The 19,586-nt window shown below is 40.4% G+C and overlaps 1 protein-coding gene across 3 annotated transcripts in view; it reads left to right on the top strand.

Annotated features, from left to right (window-relative positions):
• LOC149066851 (homeobox protein cut-like) overlaps positions 1 to 19,586 on the top strand; it is a 179,534-nt gene that overhangs the window by 147,876 nt on the left and 12,072 nt on the right. For 2 of the 3 annotated variants that reach the window (XM_089253180.1, XM_089253182.1), the window contains 8 exons: positions 9,560 to 9,859; positions 9,957 to 10,031; positions 13,607 to 13,713; positions 13,819 to 13,946; positions 14,742 to 14,910; positions 17,295 to 17,551; positions 17,645 to 18,094; positions 18,885 to 19,423. In XM_089253180.1, coding sequence (XP_089109306.1) covers positions 9,560 to 9,859; positions 9,957 to 10,031; positions 13,607 to 13,713; positions 13,819 to 13,946; positions 14,742 to 14,910; positions 17,295 to 17,551; positions 17,645 to 18,094; positions 18,885 to 19,423 — 2,025 coding nt within the window. The remainder of the gene's footprint in view (positions 1 to 9,559; positions 9,860 to 9,956; positions 10,032 to 13,606; positions 13,714 to 13,818; positions 13,947 to 14,741; positions 14,911 to 17,294; positions 17,552 to 17,644; positions 18,095 to 18,884; positions 19,424 to 19,586) is intronic. The other variant, XM_089253181.1, reaches the window with a different exon arrangement.

The following is a 19,586-nucleotide window of genomic DNA, read 5'->3' on the forward strand; positions in this document are numbered from 1 at the left end:
CAGAAGCAGCAGCAGCAGCAACTTCTGGCACGGGCAAAAGCTTTGGGCTGGAGAATGGAGCAAGTATATAAGGGCTTCACAAGTGGTGTGTGTGTGTGGTGCGTGTTGCTGCTGCTGCTGTTGTTGTTGTTGTTATGCCTCGTGTTCTGTTCTGGCGGAAAACTTTTACTCTCGCAGAGAGAAAGAGAGAGAGAGAGAGAGAGAGCTAAGAGTTAATCGCGTCGCCCGACGAGTTATTAAGCCCTAACTCTCTCTCTCTCTCTCTCACTCACAACACTTACGCCACTGACGAGCTGCACTCTTCAGTAGTTTCTTAGGGTGGAAGCGAGGGGGATAGTAGAAAGAGTCGAAGCCCGGCCCGGCGGCCCTACCCCTTTTCCTTCGAATCTTCTTACCATTCCCCCCCCCCCCTCCTCCTCCCACGACCAACGCCATCTTAATGAATATTCACGAGCCCGGCTCCGCATAAAAGCGGGCATAAATCCACCACGCCCCGCTGACTCCAACAACAACAAGATACTCTCTCTCTCTCGCACTCCTTCAGCTTTACACTCCACCACGACGGGCTCGAACTCCCGTGCTCTAAACAATGCCGAATTAAAACCCATTTGCCCATAATGGGGCAGAAACCGTGTGATGAATGGTCAGTAGAGCGCCCGAGACGATCATACATGCATACTCACACACATGCATAACATACGTACGTACATACGTACAGACGTGCCGCACACAGCCCCATCTACTCCCCCCCCCCCGGCACGGGCCTTTTATACTTCCTCCATCATTTCCTCTCCTGCCACACAACCGACCCTCTTTCACTCTCTCTCTCTCTCTCTCCGACGGCCGAAAACAATTCTTGAACCACGGAACTAGTGGCGAAATTAATGAGGCTTGGCTGAGACAGTGAGTTGGAAAGGACACCATAAGGGGAGAGAAGAGATGTGCTTCCTTCTTCCCGAAACCCCAAGTATGGTGTTCGTCCGGGCGTGAGGAAAAGACTCTGGGAAGTTGTGTTCTCTAGCCCTGGGTCCCCAGCGCTCCGACGCCAGATCCTGACGGCGCCGGAGAAGTTGACATCTGCTGAAAGACAGGTAGTATAGGCAGATAGTCACTGGCAGAGAGATGGTCCGATTAATCATTGGACACGAGATACCGACTCTGTCTCTCTCTCTCTCTCTCCTACCATTCTGGAAGACCGCTTATCTTCCGCGGTCACGGCTTCTCGTGCAGATGCAGAATACGTACGGCATCATTTGACGGACGTGTAACTGACCATTGGCTGGGCAGGAGTGATCGATCTTGCAAACAACAATGCCGGCATGCATTTCTTAGTTTGACAGCGAGGATTTTGTCAGATTTTTCGAATACCTGGCAGTTTTTGGCGATTGTCCCGTATTTTCAACGATGAAAATATGGTCAGCATAAAAACCTTATAATGATTATTATGCACATTTTGAGTGGGAATGGGACCACACAGAGCCTTGTCTTCTTACAGGATGAGCTCGCCACTCTCGAAGATGGATACCGGTGCCCCACCGTCGTCGGGGGGGGGGGGAGAGCCTTCGCTGTCAGTCACGTGCAATCGTGGCTCGGTGGCAACACCGAATCCCAAACTTACATTCGATCGTCCCCTACAACAGAGCAAATCGACAACAATTTATTGTAACAATGGTGCCCACTGTAAGTGTGCCCCGAATCACTTAAAATACTGTAAATGCGCCGCGGTGATCTGTGGGTATGCCTCGGGGGTCACTTAAGTGAAGGCTGGACGAATCGCAGAAAAATCTAGGAGCCAGAAATTTTTGTAACCCCAACGAAAAGGTCCAAAATAATGCTTCTTTTGACTTTTTCCATACTGATCCCCCTTTCATGTTAACGGATATGATGCATTAAAATCCTAATAATTTGCGCTGCTCTCAACCTACAATTTAGTAACTACACAAAGAAAATTTTATGCACCAGCACCAATTTTTTAGTCGCCATTACGAACTGGCGCCTGGGATTGGTCTAGCCCTGGTATATAGAATATATGGACGATGGGGAAGAAAAGAAAAATTCGATTTAAAAAAAATCGTCCAAGTTTTTCACCACCAGGTGAAAAAGTGGCGCTTTTTTATAGCAGTTATATTTCTCCCATGGTCTAAATAACGTATATAACAAGTTCCATCGAAATATGTGCACTACAAGGAGGGCTAGATACGTCGGAGTAGAGTGTCGGGGACCACATTTGGTCCGCGGGGCCACGTGTTGATCATGTATGCAGTGCGGTCCTTAACGCGTGGGCCCACCCGGGCACGGCCTCAAGAGAAGAAGGGCCTCACAAAAATGAGATCCTGTTGAAATTTTCTAGAATTTACCAGGTAGGGGCCTCAGGAAAACCACTTGGCCCGGGGGGCGCCCCCATGATGCTCTTAAAACGGCCCTGCATGTATAGTATAAAGCAATCAAGCAACTAATCCCTAAGCCCAAGTCGGAAAAAGCAGCGAAAACAACGCTATACAGCTACCCTTTCCTCTCCATAAATGCGGTTCTTTTCAATGAACCCAGTCTACTTAACCCACTTCTAACTTATATATCAATTTCAAAATAAACAAATAACATGGGGGGGAAAAGGGGAAATTGAAAAAGATAACAATAATAATAACAATATAATAACAATAACTCTTCTCCAATGACACCGAATAACAATTATTCCTTCAACTCTCTCATCTCCCATAGCCCTTTCATCCACTTCAAAAGGGTCACACACACACAAATCCACGCGGCATCGTAGATATACTCTCAACCAATTCTCTAGAGTATAATATATATATATAAATATAATAGCTACGGGGTCTAAATGATATAAAAGCAGGGGGGGGGGGGGAGTCGGAAAAAAGGTAGGCAATTGTAAAATACAAACCTCTCTATTTAGAAATCCACCATGGGAAGAAGACTCTGTTTCCTCTACCTTAAAAGAAAAATGGTACTTCACGATTTCAAGTGGGCACAAACGTAAACTCGCGGCCTTAATAATAATCTTGAGGCCCCGACCCTTAGGGGTCATCGAGCCGTGGCCCCTCTTGAAAATAAAGAAGGCCTTTCCCGCGGAATTAAACTTCAATCTCTGTCCGTGGTAATAGCTAGCGGAGCCGGTAGATAGCTCTCTAGGGGATTATATATCCCAGAATTTTCGTTTTTTAGGGTTTTTTTCTTCTGTAAAATAAGCATTTACACCGCTTTTTCCACGCAGTATATATCTTCGGTAGGCCTTAATAATTGACTGAAAAATAATATAAATGGTGAGATATGGCCCAACTGTCGTGGAAGACAATTAAACGGGAAAGTAGAAAATTCTAGAAAATACGTGGTTGGATATTTCTGTATTGTTTTTAGTGTAGGTACATGAAATATTTAAGTGTAAATTTGTTTCTTTTGCAGCATAGGTTGGATAAAATAAAGCCGGTAATATTTGATAGGCCCTTCACCGCAGGGAATGTTCCTCAAGGGTGGTATATTCGCATTACCAGGCGCCTGTACGGGCCTAATACTGTTTTTTTTCGGGCTTGGAAGATGCATTTATTTTTCGTGGGTTATCCATTAAGGTGACGTTTTTATAGAAAATTTATTTATTTGGGAAGAAGAGGAAAAGTTGCCCAAGGCCGGGTTTGAACTATAACAGTTTTGTATAAAACTTGAAAAATGCCACCAATAAGCTGATAGGTTGCATTTGCTCGAATGTAGCCGATTGGTTGTATTTTTCAAGTTTTATGAAATCACTTAAATGAATGGCCTAAGACTGGTATTACATTATCGAAATTTTTCTATAAGTTCTTTTATAAAATTTGAAAAATTCAACCGATGAGATTATCGGTTGCGTTTGCTCGAATGTAAAACCAATGAGCTTTATTGGTTGGATTTTTCAAGTTTTATAAAAGGAATTTCGTCAAACTTTTACAGTGTATAACCCCGGCCTTACATAATTATTTTTGTGCTATTTTTTTCAGATCGAATTTTTATGGGTAATTTTTTTTTAATAATTATAATTGGTCGGTTATAATGTCTATATTTTTTCTAATTTAATTTCTTTCAAATTTAATTTCTTTCAAATTTAATTTTATTCTAATTTAATTTATTTCAAATTTAATTTTTTTCTTATTTAATTTCTTTCAAATTTTATTTTTTCTAATTTAATTTCTTTCAAATTTTATTTTTTTCTTATTTAATTTCTTTCAAATTTTATTTTTTCTAATTTAATTTCTTTCAAATTTTATTTTTTTCTTATTTAATTTCTTTCAAATTTTATTTTTTCTAATTTAATTTCTTTCAAATTTTATTTTTTTCTTATTTAATTTCTTTCAAATTTTATTTTTTCTAATTTAATTTCTTTCAAATTTTATTTTTTCTAATTCAATTTCTTTCAAATTTTATTTTTTTCTTATTTAATTTCTTTCAAATTCAATTTTTTTCTAATTTAATTTCTTTCAAATTCAATTTTTTTCTAATTTAATTTCTTTCAAATTCAATTTTTTTCTAATTTAATTTCTTTCAAATTCAATTTTATTCTAATTTAATAACGAATAATTCTTTAATTATTTATATTTGCTTATTTTTAATAGTGATTCTATCGAAGTTATTATTTTCTCTCCCATTTGATATGAACGTTTTTTGCATGTTCGGTATGTTGTGATATTTAACTAAAAATATCGATAGAACATAATTGGAAAAAAAAGGGGAAATTTTTTCAAATTTTTTTCCAATTTCTTTTTCTTTGTAAAATCTGGATTTATCTTTCTTTCTTATTTCGTACATCTTTTTTGATGGAATTCGACGGAATTTATTTTTTCATGGGTCTTCTGTTCAATGTTTCCCAATTTTTTTTTTCTAAGCTGCATATATGTTACGGTAAATGTGATAAATGCTGTTATTATGCATAATCGTATTTTGGTAAGTTTGATAAATTTCCCGAAATTCATCACTTTTACCGGTGATTATGTATATTACCCAAGCGTCGTTGGTAAATATGGTAAGTACTAAAATATTATCACTTTTGCTGGTGATTATGCATAATACCTCGCGTCGTTGGTAAACATGGTCAATCGTACTATATGATAGATATACAATACATGATGATTCACAATGTATTGAATCATTATATCGGGGTCCGACTATATTCATCACACATACGAGACTCGTTTGTAACTTTTTCACATTTTATCAAATTCACCAATTACACTGGGGTATTATGCATAATCACAGAAAAAGCCGATAAATTTCAAGTATTTATCAACTTTACCAAAGATACTTGTTTTTTATGCATAATCACCAGTAAAAGTGATAATGTTTTCAGTATTTATCAAATTTATCAGCGACGCTTGTGTATTATGCACATTTTTCGGTAAAAGTGATAAATGTTTCCAACTTACCAAGGTGAGTATGCATAATGACCGGTTATTATGTATAACAACCGATTTATCACATTTACCGTAACATAAATATATTTCAATTTTAACGTTATATAATGTTTTACTAATTTTTTCACTTTTTTTCTAATTATTTGATTTTTTTAAGTTCTACAATTTTTCTCATAAAGTTTGAAATTTTTGAGTTTTTTACAGAAATTTCACAATTTCTCTAAACATTTCCTGAATTTGAAATTTCAAATTTTTTATATGTTACAAATTTTTAGTATTTGGTAGTTTTCAATTCTTAATTCTTGCAGAAATTCTTCATTTTGTTGAATTTATTTGATTCTCAAATTTTTATCAAATTTTTAAATTTTTTACCAGGATATTTTGCTACATTTCTCCGTTCCTTTACAAGTTTTTTTTTTTCTCGAATAAATTGGTTTCTATAAATTATTTAATTTTTTTTAATATCGCAATTTTCCCCCTTTTCTTGTTTTCATTCAGAATTTTCACGATATTTTTGAATGTTTCTACATTTTTTTGCAATTATTGAGTTTGTTAAACGAAATATTAATTTTTATTTATTTATTCTAAATTTTTATCTTTTCAAACCAAATTATTCGACCATCATTTTCTTCCCAGATTTTTCAATTTCTATCAAATTTCCAATTCCAATGTCTTTCCAAAGAAAAATTACGTTTTTGTTTTCCTCTCGAAATTTTGATTTATTTTTTTTTTCTCAATTTTTTTAAAAATTTCTTAAACATTAAAAAAATTTTGTTCCATAGCTAAATCCTGTTTTATTGGATTTTTTCACAATTTTTAAATTTTTATTGTTTTTAAATTTTTATTCAGTTTTTAAATTTGTGTTTTTTCATATTTCGTTTTGCTTCCCAAAATTTTCTTCGCCACCCTTTTCCTAATAAGAAAATGTTTCTCCTTACGTTTTTAAGGATTTTTCTCAAAATTTTCCTTTTTTTGGCGATCTCTTTTATAAAAAAATTTCCAATATTCTATCATATAATTTTTTTTCTTCTTTTCTTTTAAATTTTCATGAATTTTAAAAATGATATATTTTCTCTCAAAATTTCTAAAATTCTTGATGAAATTAATTCAAAATAAAAAAACCATCCTTTAAAAATAATCAAAAATAAAATTTAAATCAATGGATTCTGACGTCATTTTCCCTACGTATTACCTCCCATTCATTCGGACCATGAACGCGGCACTTTTATATAGCAATAACGAGCACTTGAGGGCCCAAGAGTGGGCTCCATAGGCCATGCCTAGACCCAAGGGAGGAAAAAAAAAATGTGTACTAGTGCTTAGATATATAGCAACTTCTTCGGACCTTATCTGATGCGGTCTGTAATAGGCACATACGTGTATTCACGGCATTTCCCAAACGATTAGCCTCATTTCACACGCACACAGGGCCTGCCTATGTGCACTCACCGCAATGACGTTTCTTTCAAAATCCAACTCTCATCGAGACCTCATACGCACATGGCCTGTCTATACACCATGTATGGATACTTGAGATTTAATACGGCGGAAAAACAAATAACCACGTACACAAGGTCCTTGTAGAAGAGAATTTTTCATTTTTTGTTTTGCTATTTCTTCAATTGCTGCCGGTACTTATCGAAAGCACTTGTGAAAAAACGGCCGATTTTTCTTCAAGATTTTTCGGAGATAATTCCGCCATCAATAAGAGTTTCCCGGATTGATTCTGAAGAAATCTAAGAAAAATTGCGGCGGAGAAAACTTAAGAGCTATTGTATTCGAATGGGTTTAGGAACCGAAAAACAAAAAACGAGATAATTAGTTGATGTAATTACTTGATAATCGGTATATATCAGAGAGGAATGTTGTCCTTCGTAGAGTTTTAACTGATTCGTAATTATACGTGGAGAACTTTACAAGAACTGGTTACATTCTGGAGGCCATTTTTTTTTTTTTTTTCTGCAATGATGGGAGTGGAAATTGTATTGTTCCAAGGAAACATTGTAATATAGGGTGTATCGTATTCAAAATCGCTGCATTGTTCGAATACCGTTGGGAACTAACAGCTGGGCCGCCCTCACCAGACGCGCACTGATTTTATACGTTTGGAAAGAGGAGAGTCGGCATCCGCAAACTCGTGCATTATTGAAGAATTTTCAGAAATGCTGGAAAAATATCCTTTTGCAGGGAGCCAATATTGCTCAGGGCATTGTTAAGAGTCACTATTACAGATAGCCGATTTCAACAGGAGCATAGTTAAACGTCATTATTACTTATAGCCAATGCTCGTCTACCACCGTGAAGGTTGTCGTCAAACCGAAAGATACGCAGGCCACATCGCCATGTGGCAATATCGGCTCTAAGTCTGTCGTCGGGTTCCAGGTTCGATCCGGGGAAAAAGAATATACATAACGATATATTTTCCCTAACGAGCTCGAGGCGACCACAGATGGATGGCGTCTTCATTTCCAACTAAATTTCCAAAAAGCCAATATTACCAACAGCATTAAGAGCCAATAATGTCAAGAGCATTGTGAAGAATGAATATCATTAAGTGCATTGTTGAGAACCGACAATGCAAAGAGCATTATTAAGAGTCGATGTCGCCAAAAGTCACTAAGCTCATCATTAAGAGCCAATAAGGCCAAGAGCAATATTAAGAGTCAGTAATGCCAAGAACAATATTAAGAGCCAGTAATGCCAAGAACAATATTAAGAGCCAGTAATGCCAAGAACAATATTAAGAGCCAATGCCACCAAGCTCAAGCTCATCGTTAAAAGCAATTTTTACCGAAAACTAATGTTACCCAGAACATTATTAAGGGCCAATATTGTCATGAATAGTATTGAAAACCATTATTACAGCAACCAGTATAAATTGGTTTTCTACTGGTTGAAAACCAATAGCATTGTTAAGAGCTGATGCCACCAAGTGTATTGGTAAGAGCCAGAGCTACCAAGCGCATTATTAAAAGCAATTATTTCCTAAAACTAATATTACCAAGAACAATGTTAAGGTTCAATAACATCAAAACTAATTAACTAACTAAAAATGTGAGGGCTCCGCCCCATATCCTACGAGACTTCTAACCGTAAAGACAACACCGGAAAAATATTTTCAACATGTTTTAAATGCAAAATGAAATATTACACACACACATTTGCATCCGATACACATTCCACAATTTCCATACATTTCAAAGATAGTTATGCATACAAGCTCAGTAAAATAGCAAACAAAATAAAATAGTACACACATATGCGGATCCCATACACATTCCACAATTTCCAAACGTTCCAGAGATAGTAATGCATAGAAGCAAAATAAAATAACACATATGTGCGCATCCCATACACATTCCACAATTTCCAGACAATTTCAGAAATGATAATACAAACAAAAATATGTACAACAAATAACCCAGTCGCATAATGGCTAGTCATCAGAGATGCAATGCGCTAATGTCATCGAAAGCATTTCGTAACAGTCACTATTATCGGAACTAACATTACCAATTGTTGAAAGTCGGTTTTATACCAAAAGTATGATTAAAAACCGCGTTGTCACCAAAAACACTATTGAGAGCCATTGAACGGTGTTAACAGCCATATTCAACGTCGATACTGTTAATAATTCAATTTATTCGTAAATATCGTATCACAAAATAATATTCTGTATTTTTGAATAGCCCAAAAGACATTATTGCAAACTCAGTTATTTTTAGAGTACCCTTTGTGGTAAATTAAGGGTCCTCAACCTTTAGGAGAGTGCGGGCAACTTCAATGACTTGAAAACGTACCGCGGGCCGCTTTGGTGCTCTGGAACAGCGCCGTGGGCGGAATTTCAAGTGATTTGGGATTGTGCCATAGCCCACTCGAGTGATGTGGAACTGCACTGCGATTGATCTGTAAATGTGTGCCGCTTAGTTCATTTTTTACAAAATTTTGTTTCTGGGCATGGACCGCATCAGATGAATCCGAGGCAACATTTGGCTCACGGATAGTGGGTTGAACATGTATGATGCAAAGCATGATGTTTGGGTTTCTTCTTAATTAATCAGTTCATTTTTCATATAATTGTGGTAATTGACACTTGAATTTCCATTGTAGTTGATGTCGATGAAATTAAGTCTTTTTTCGATATTTTTCTTTGGTCCCACCAACAGAGGGCGACACTACGTACAGAACCACAGTGCCGATTACTCAACAACAAGGAGAGTGGCGAGCGAGATTTCCGGAACATGCAAAGAATGAATCATCATCACAACAACATGGGAATAGACATGACGACGACGACGAGAAACGCCGACGAAGACGACGATGAAGAAGACGACGACGACGACGAGGAGAGCGACGCGACGAGGATGGGTAACGAAGAGAACAGGGCCGAGTCTTCTTCGGACGATTGTCGTCAGGGGGTCCGCAAAGACGAGCTTGAAATGGAACTCGCCACCAAGCGGAGGGAGGTAGGTGCTGCCATCTATCGGAACGCCAAGCTTTTGATACATTTCTCTCGGTGATATTTCGAATCATTCGTTTTTTTTTTGTTTTCTCTTGACGTAGGTGTCACATCTAGTCGATGAAATGGAAAGGCTACAGTCGAGTATCAACAGTTTGAAAGAGATCAGCACCACAAAAGTAAGTGTCGACAATTTCTTTGGACCAACCATGAACGTAATTAAGATCATATACACTCTGTGGCCAAAAATTAGGAACACACCCCCCCCCCCCTCCTCACTCAAACTTCGACTCATGCGTGCAGCACGTGTGCTGATGTAATAAACCTGATTTGTTGATAAAAGACTTTCCCTCCTGGTCAGAAGCACCAGTTAACGTTGCACTTTGCCTGTTCATGGGGGGGGGGGGGGCAAAAAGAAGGAATTTGAGTGGCTTTGAACGCGGCATGAATGTGGGTGCCAGAAGGAGCGGTTCCAGTATCTCCGAATCCGCTAACCTCTTCTTGGCTTTTCTCGTATATCACTGTCTCGAGTCTTCAAAAAGAATAGCAGCTAAAGGGTCATTCAAGTATTACGTCAGCATCGGGGAGGGGGGCAGGGGTTTCGGATTTGCTGACTCTTGGTGGCAAGGGAGGGGGGGGGGGTTTGAAGGTTGCTTACGTTATCAACCACCCCTTTATAAAGATATGAAATATTCTAAGCTGCTGAAGAGGGGGGAGGGGGGTCAGTGTTTTGCTGACAAGGGGAGGGAGTAAAAAATGGCTGAAAATCTGCTTACGTAATACTTTAATGGCCCCTAAGCCAAGAAACTTCAAGCGGAAATCGCTTGTGAACGAAAGAGGTGCCAGGCGACAGACACGCCTTCAGTGCAGCAACAGAAGAGCTACAACGAAACAAATTGAAGTGAGTTGTAGAAAGTTGTCTGGCCTGACGAGCTAAGATTTATTCTTCGTTTATGGCAGGATCCGTGCGTGGCGCAAGCGGCACGAAGCCATGGATCAGGCATGCCACATGACAACTGTTCAAGTGGGTGGCAGCGGAATCACGGTCTTAGGAGCATTTTACTATAATACACTCTCGATCCCTTAGTTCTGCCGCTGTGGTGGTCGAGTGATCATAGTGACAGACTGGCATCGCGAGGGTCCCGGGTTCGAATCCCACAGTGATGGTCGGCTGAAGTTGGTTTTCTGCTGTTACCAACTTCGAGGCGTGAATGCGAGCCGATACCCCCCTTTAAAAAGACTCGCCACAGAGAGCAACAGGCATACAAACGGTACAAATATTCAATCATTATACTTCACTTCCGAAATATAGATGGCAGCGCTGAAAAATCAGACAACACTAGATACGCACTCAGACTGTTAGGTACACACATTTGCACTTCCGGCACAACCACGGTGATGGATCTGAGTTGGACTTGTGGTTTGAAAGAAAGAAAGTCCCTTATTACATTGGGAAACATCCATCAATGCCAGAGCGTACCTCCAAATCGTTGCTGACCACGTGGACCCGTTTATGGCCATAATGTTCCCTGATGATGATTGCTATATATTTCCAGCAGGACAATGCACCCTCCCACGGGACTGGAATTATATCAGATGGGTTTGAGGAACGTGATTCAGAGTTGCAATTGCTTCAATGAATCTCTCAGTCATCCGATCTCAACTTAATTGAGCATTTGTGGGACGAGGTTGAAAGGTCTGTTAAAAGGCTCCGAAACACCACCTTCTAATCTGTGGGAATTATAATCGAGAGCTGCCATTTCGTTAGCATGGGGCTCCTCAACGGTTTCAGCAACTTGTAGAGTCCATGCCTAGAAGAATATCTGCTGTCATCAAAGCCAGAGGAGGTCCCACACGATAAGCAGGGTGTTCCTAATTCTTTGGTCCCTCATTGTATAGACACGTGTTCCTCAACGGCTTGTCTGCATCGTAGTTACAGTCGAACTGTCAGAATTTTGGCGTTGTATTGAATCACAGATCAGCACGTGTAATCAATCCCTAGAAATGGAAGATTCGCTCACTGAATTCTGGCGCTAAGAGGGGTTGGAGCGCCACCGGTGGCGGGAGGGGGGGCGCTATAACGGGGTTCGACTGTATAGATTTATTTATTTTAATATATACAAGGAGGTTGAAACATGAATAGCTACTACTACTATTACACAGTTAAGTACTACACGTTATTTGGAAACTTTTTCTAATTGGAAGTTTACCTTCTAGGATCAACGGTTCGCCAGTAAAATGCCATACCCCCTCATTTGCTAAGCACCCTGTATATAACGTGTAAGCCTGGTGGTTCCCAAACGTTTTTTAGACCGTGCCCCACCAAAGCATCTCTGAAATCCTGATGCCATCACCCTCCTTAAGGGCCGAAACTATAACACTTTTATCAGGAGGAGGAGTATTCCCCACTCCCCGTGAGAAATAGGGACAAAATGCACTTCAGTGGTTCCCGAACTTTTTAAAGCATTACCCCTGTATCGGCTGACCATATGTCCTATTTTTTCGGGACATCCCGATTTTTGCCAGCACATGTACTGAGTACATTCGTGCCTGCTGTGGCGTTGTATTTGTAAAGGCATTTTTTAAGTTCGGACTAGGGTGACCATACGTCCCGTATTTCCCGGTTTACTTTCTTTTTCTGGCCGTCCCGACTTTTTGGCAAAAGTGTCCCGGTTTTTACATGACGCCTCTTGGATTTTTATTCTTCATTGAAGTAAAAGATCGAAATTATTTTTCAACTCATAAATTATATTGTGATAATTACAACTATAAATAAGAACATTAATCATAGTTACATTATAAATTCATAGTTACATAAAAAAGTTTTTTTGGTGTAGAAATCTTTTTTTTGGCTTCGCATCCTTAAATTTTGCAACCCGTTAGCTTCCTCCTCCCCTACTCCTAGTTTTCTTTGCCCCGTTACTTGTCCTGTTATTCTAAAAGTAAACTCCTATTCACACTGAGGGAGCCAAAAAGGTCATTTACTTTGTCAAAAGCAGTGGTTCTTAATCAGGGGTCCTTAGAGAGACTTGAGGGTGAGGGTCTGTGTGTGTGAGATTGCATGGAAAAACAATTGTTTGATTGTTTTTAAATACAATATATTATTTAGTAAAATGGGTACGTGGCCTTGATTATTTTCATTTTATTGGTGCAGCGGGGTGTGGGACTTCATCTTACTGGTACAAATTGTCTCTGGAACACAAAAGAACCCCTGGTCAAACCCCTTCCAAAGAAAACACTGAAAGAGGGAAAATAAAAGAAATTTTGTAGTGAGTGTAAATTTGAAATGATGTAAAACATGGTCGTGGCTCGGGGGAAATAAGCCTTAAAATACAAAGACTCATTCTCAAATTGCCCCCATTGTGGGGCTCGGGCAACCCGTTGGGAAGCACCACCTGTGTAAGCTGGAAAAAAAAGTAAATATATATTCGCATTTATTCATTATACAGTCGAGGCTCGTTATAGCGATCATTCCGTTACAAAGTCCCATATGTTTTTACCTTCGATATAACGACCCTCCTAAAATAACGCCCGTTTCCGACGGGACGAAGGAGGTCGTTATATCGAGCGTCGATTGTATCTCCTACTTATGTTTCACCGGCCCAAAAATTATTTCTTTCTCGGTCTGCAAAATCTTAAAAACCCCCTTTAATTGGTCCGCGGCTGTAAAAAAAAGGTTGCAAAACACTCGTTTATACGGTTCTGCACTTTGCCATTCGATTATTAATGAATAATTTCCTCACTTTGTTGACAGATATCACAGCTCGAAGATATGGTCAACGAGAAAGATCGGATAATCAAGGACTTGGCTGAGAAACTTTTGAGGCAGCAAGACTACAGCGACCTCAAGCGGGAACTTAGGTAACTATACTAGGTCTCTCAAATCCATATCGCGAGCCCTGCCTTTATTCGTTTCAATGTAATTTCAAGAAATCTTACGGGTTTTTTCGTGTTTTTCCCCCGCAGGTTGCTGAAAAGTTTGGAAATTGGTGGCTGGCCCGGTTGGTGTCCGTCGACGGAACAAGGTGAAGGCGCTTCTTCGCCGCTCGAGACGAAACTCGACGTTACAGAGCCTCAAGTCGAGACTCCACCTGGTGAGAAAATCGTGAACTTTTTTGATCCATTCAGAATCAAAGACAATAATACCATGACACGGATCTCCAACCTATTTTTTTCGACTGTTTTCAACCGTTGTGTGAGTTGTTCTCAAATTATACATCACGGCTCTCAAAGGCCTCGCTCAGTGCCGGTTCGAAGACACGTCGGCAGCTCCGTGGATAGGCGTTGTGGTGGTCAAGTGGTCGTCGTGACGGACACGCATCGCGAGGTCCCGGATTCGAACCCCACTGTCGCCAAGTCGGTTTTCTGTGGTGCAGATTGGGGCCGAGAAATCTCATTTAAATTATCACTGTGGCGTAAGAGTCACCGATAAGTGATAGCTTGGGGGGGGGGGGAAGATCATAACGGCGAAATATCCACGGAGAACTCCTCACTAGAGTCATTGGGTTGTCGCAAATGAGTGACCACCGGATCCAGAGTCACGCGGTGTCAAAAATCATCAGAAAGAGCAAAAAGTGCACCATATGTTGATGGCACCATATGTCGATGGTTGGAGCATTTATATTTCATGTGATTTACATATGCATTATGTTGAGTTATGTAACTCAAATCAGCATAATACTATTCTTTGAATTATATGAATTCAGTTTGGGGCGGGTGTCTGTAAGTGACTATGAAATTAGGTACAACAATCGAGGTACACACTCGTGGATGCTTCTACGAGCACCGATGTATTAATAAACAACAGGTTGAAGATGCCTGGTCCATGTATTTGAATAATAACTTCATAAAAAAGAGCTACGTTTACCTTATTTGCATTTTTATTTTAGAAGAGAGTGGATCGCCATGCAGTGCAACACACGAAGACCCAGGCTCGGTACCGACTACGCCACCTTCGGAGTCTATACCTCACGTGAGAAGTCCCGCTGCGACGCCGGATTTCAGCTGCAACCCATCCGTGCAGAGGCTGCACCGATGTCTGCGCAACAACGTTGACAGGTGAGCTTGATGTACAGGGTGCGTCAAAAGTCCATTCAAACTTCAAAAATTAATTCAAAGAAACGATTGAAAAATAAGTTGGTGATCGGATTTGTTTAATAATAAAAAATGGTTCTGTAACTCACCGATAGATGTCACTGACGTGCAATATTTGACGCATTGCATGCACAGAAATTCTTCATTCAATGTTATCACCTAGTTTGCATAATATACTTCGTGCATTGCTCTTGAGCCCAATCCCGTTGCAAAAAAATTGCGGTTTGCACGCTTGTGATTAGAAATGAGGAAAAAATAATACCAGAAGTAGCAGATAGATGGCGCTGGCATGTGAATGAAGCGGATTACAACATCCTAACTTGCATGATATACTTTATATATTTCACGTAAGCACCAACGTGCACCATCTCAATGGCTTTTGGAATTAATTTTTCTCGTCACGAAAAATTGAGGTTTTGCACGAATGAAATCAGAAATAAGGGAAGAGTTTCAAAAGTCACCAATAGATGGCACTGACATGCAAATGTAGTAGATTACGGCAGCCTAATTTGCATAACACTTCATATATCGCACGTGAGTACCATCTCGTGACAAAAAAATTGCGCTTTGCATAATTGAGTTCAGAAATAGGGCAAAATAGTTTCAGAAGTCGCACGCTGATTTGCTAATGAAGCAGATTACAACAGCCTAATTTGCATAATGCACATCAGTAGTTCCCAAACTTTTAAAAGCGTGATCACCCTATATCGGCTGACCATATGTCCCGGTTTTTTGGATATATCAATTTTTGTGACTAAGGGCAGTATTCACCGACATGGTTTAAGCTATAGTCACAATTTTTTGATAAGAGATCGACACAGATTGGTTAAATTCAGGTTTTTAACCAATCTATGTTGATCTCTTATCCAAAAATTGTAACTACAGGTTTAAACCATGTCGGTGAATACCGCCCTAAATGTGCTGGGTAAACGCATTTGTTTAGTTCTGAATGGAGTGACCATACGTCCCGTATTTCCCGGGACAGTCCCGACTTTTTTGGCAAAACGGTTCCGGTTATTACATGACGCCTATTTGGATTTTTATTCTTCATTGAAGTAGTCAAAGATTGAAATTATTTTTCAACTCATAATTTATATTATGATAATTACAACAATAAACAAGAACATTAATCTCCCACATTTGTCTCGAACGACAAATTATTATTTTTAAATAGGATCAATAATGAAAAAAAATAGTTCTAAAAGTCATCGATAGATGACACTTACATGCAAATGAAGATCAGAATAGCCTGATTTGCATAATTTACTTCATATATTGCATGTAAGTGCCATTTTTTAAATAACTTTTGGAACTTCTTTTTTCAAATTACAACTGTGTGTTGTAAGAATAAAATCAAAAATAAGACTATAAATGGTGCAGAAAGTCACCAATAGATGACGCTGACATGTAAATGGAAGACATCACAGCAACCTGATTTGCATACCATACTTCACATATTTTTCGCGAGTCCTATCTCTCATTCATTCGTTGAACTTATTTTGTCCGTCACAAAAATTTTGGTTTGCATGAATAGGATCCGAAATAATAGAATAGTTCCATAGTCACCAGTAGATGGCGCTGACTTGTGAGAGATGCATAATTTGCATAATATTCTACCTGTATTTCACGTAAGTGCCATCTTTCAGTGACTTTTTGGAATTAATTTTTTTCTCGATCGGTTTGCCTGAACGGGATTACAGAAATGAGGGAAAAAATAGTCGTCGGTAAATCGCACTTACATGCAGATGAAGTAGTAGAGTGCCTAATTTGCAAAAAAATGCTTGAAGAAGTGCCAACATGTCATTTCCAAATAATGTGAAATAAATATATTTCTGAAACTAATTGTTTTTTTGAAGTTACAAAAAATTGTGGGGTTTGCGCAAATGAGATCATAACTGAGAAAATAATTTCAAAAGTCGCTGATAGATGGTGCTGACATGCAATATTCGGAGCGGATGCAAGTAATAAGGCTACTGGCATCGAATGAAGAACGCGTATGCATCCACCCAATTTATCATTTGGCTGATATGCATAAATCTTTATGGAAATACTACACGTCAGTGTCATCTACCGGTGATTTTTAGAACTATTTTCCGATCTCCCAGAATCCCAATCGCGCAAACCACAATTTTCTTTATTTTTAGTCCCTTTTTCATCACTTCTTAAAGTTTTGACACGTAATGTGTAAACTATTTTAAAATTTTAAAAAAATCTCATCCATAGAATCATCTGTCAGCACTCGATAAACAGTGCAAGTAATCTCCCATAGATGGCAGCATGTGTGTTAGTCATTTATTCTTTTTGTGAAAAACGGATTTGAGAATGATTTCTGTCTGTGTGTGTCCTAGGTTTTCAGGCGAATGTTTGGACACTCTGAGCATAGCGAGATGCGTTCGAGAACTGCTCAGTGCTCACAACATTGGCCAGAGGATGTTCGCCAAGTTGGTACTCGGTCTATCTCAAGGTACAGTCAGTGAACTACTTTCCAAGCCGAAGCCCTGGGAAAAACTTACTGAGAAAGGTCGCGACTCATACCGCAAGATGCACGCTTGGGCCTGCGACCAGCAATGCGTACACCTCCTCAAAAGCTTGCTCCCAAGGAAAGGTAACGCTTCTGATGACTCTCGAAAGATACGCTTACAACACTTGTATTCGCCACTGGCCCGATTTATAAACCGATCTCCTCGATTCTCTTTAGGTCGGGAAAGTGGTCTAATCAAACTGGAGAGTCCTTCGACGGAAGACAGAGTCCCAACGCCAACATCCGAGTCACAAAGCGTCAACGCCGCGGGTCACCACGCCGACCAGGACGCGAAACCCGAAACGAAGAGCACCGCCAGCGGTGGCGAGGCTTGCACAACGCCATCCTCCGACGATAAATGCCAGACCCCGACTGGTTGCGACCCCGCGGCCACGTCTCGGAGCGGTAGCAGTAGTAGCACCGCCGCCACCAATCCGATGTACCACGAACCTCATTACCATCACCATCACCGGATCGGGCATCATCACCACCAGGCATTCCAGCACCAGGGTGCGGCTGGTTCCGGTTACCCACAGAGTGGAGGCAAACATCTATTCCCGGCGTGTGCAGATTTCCCACCGGTCGTCCTGGCACAGCTGTACCAAGAAGAATTGCTCAAGCTGATCGGTGAGTACCAAACTGACTGTACGAGGTTTGTTCAAAAGTATCCGACCATAATTTTTCGTGTGGAAACCGATAAAGTTAGGGAATCATGGTTTGGTGTGCGCATGTAGGAGATCTTGATGCGTATGCCTGAATTTTTTCCTGCCTGCAGAAGCCGGGCAATGCCTGGGGGGACGGGGAGAAGCGGTCATGCGTTAAGACTACACTGGCTCTAGGTCAATCACGTGCTGGTACACTGTTTTGGTCACTTACATACTTGCAAACTCTATAAGTCACCAAGTCTAATTTGGTGCCCGTATATAGGAGATCCTAATGCGTATGCCTGAATTTTTTCCTGCCTTCAGAAGCTGGGCACAGCCTGGGGGGACGGGGGGGGGGGCATACGTTAAGATTACACTGGCTCTAGGTCAATCAGGTGCTGGTACACTGTTTGGGGTCACTTACATACTTGCAAACTCTATAAGTCACTAACCGACCTAGTCCCTCGTCTTTGGTCATTCTTCTGGTTTTTCAAATAATTGCACACTCATTTGGTTACTCGCTGAGTTAGTCCCTCTCTGTCCATGCAGAAGCGCATTTATGGGTATAAAAATCTTGCCGCCTTTCTACCATTCTACTTGACCAATCATTTTGATTGGACAAATTTCCCGATATAACTCGATATTCTTTTTTGACCAATCATTAAACAAATATTCTGCCGTGCTGAGCTATAGCCCCCCCCCCCCAACTGCGTAAATACGCTTCTGTCACTGTTCAATTCAGTATCTGATAATAATTTCTTGAATTCTCCCAGGCAAGCGTTTGAAGGATGGCTACGCTGAAGATCACGCCAAACTGGCTCAAGAAGACGTGCGTCAGGCCTTATCCATTTACCACCGTGAACTGGCCCTGCTTGCCCAGCAGGGTGTCCTCGGAACCAGGCCAGGGCCGAACTCGTCTCCGGTGGCGCATTCTCCTCCGTGCCACACATGCTCAACGATCCGCCGACCTAACTGCAACAGCGGCAGCCTACCAACCTTCTGCTCCAACTCCAGTTCCGAGCAGGGCTGTTGCCGACCGGCGGAAAGGGCCGGCCTCTACTCAGTGATATCACCATATTCGGGTACCTCACCGTTAGTGTCGCTTCCGTCGGAGGGGGCCCAGGCCCCCGGCACGGAAGAATCCTCTCCTCTGCAACGAATGCAATCAATAACGAACTCCCTGTTGTCGCAGACAAGTTCGCCAAGCTTTTCCAGCCTACCACAGAGACCTTCCAAGGCTGTGCTGCCGCCAATCACTCAGCAGCAGTTCGACCAATACAACAACCTCAACACCGAAGAGATTGTCAAGAGGGTGAGTCTCAGTCAGTCTATCTCTTCCCAGTCCCGCCAATGAGCGAAGTTTGCTCATTTCGTGAACTAGCTAGACGTCAGACTTCAGCCATGGCATACGATTTAAGGAAAATTCACCGCCAACAATGCATCGACAAAAGTTTGTCACCAGTGAGTGAGTGACT

This window comes from Pholcus phalangioides, unplaced genomic scaffold (assembly GCF_987345545.1).
Source record: "Pholcus phalangioides strain wild (caught in Gottingen) unplaced genomic scaffold, Ppha-v1.0 ptg000032l_1, whole genome shotgun sequence".
Classification (NCBI taxonomy): domain Eukaryota; kingdom Metazoa; phylum Arthropoda; class Arachnida; order Araneae; family Pholcidae; genus Pholcus; species Pholcus phalangioides.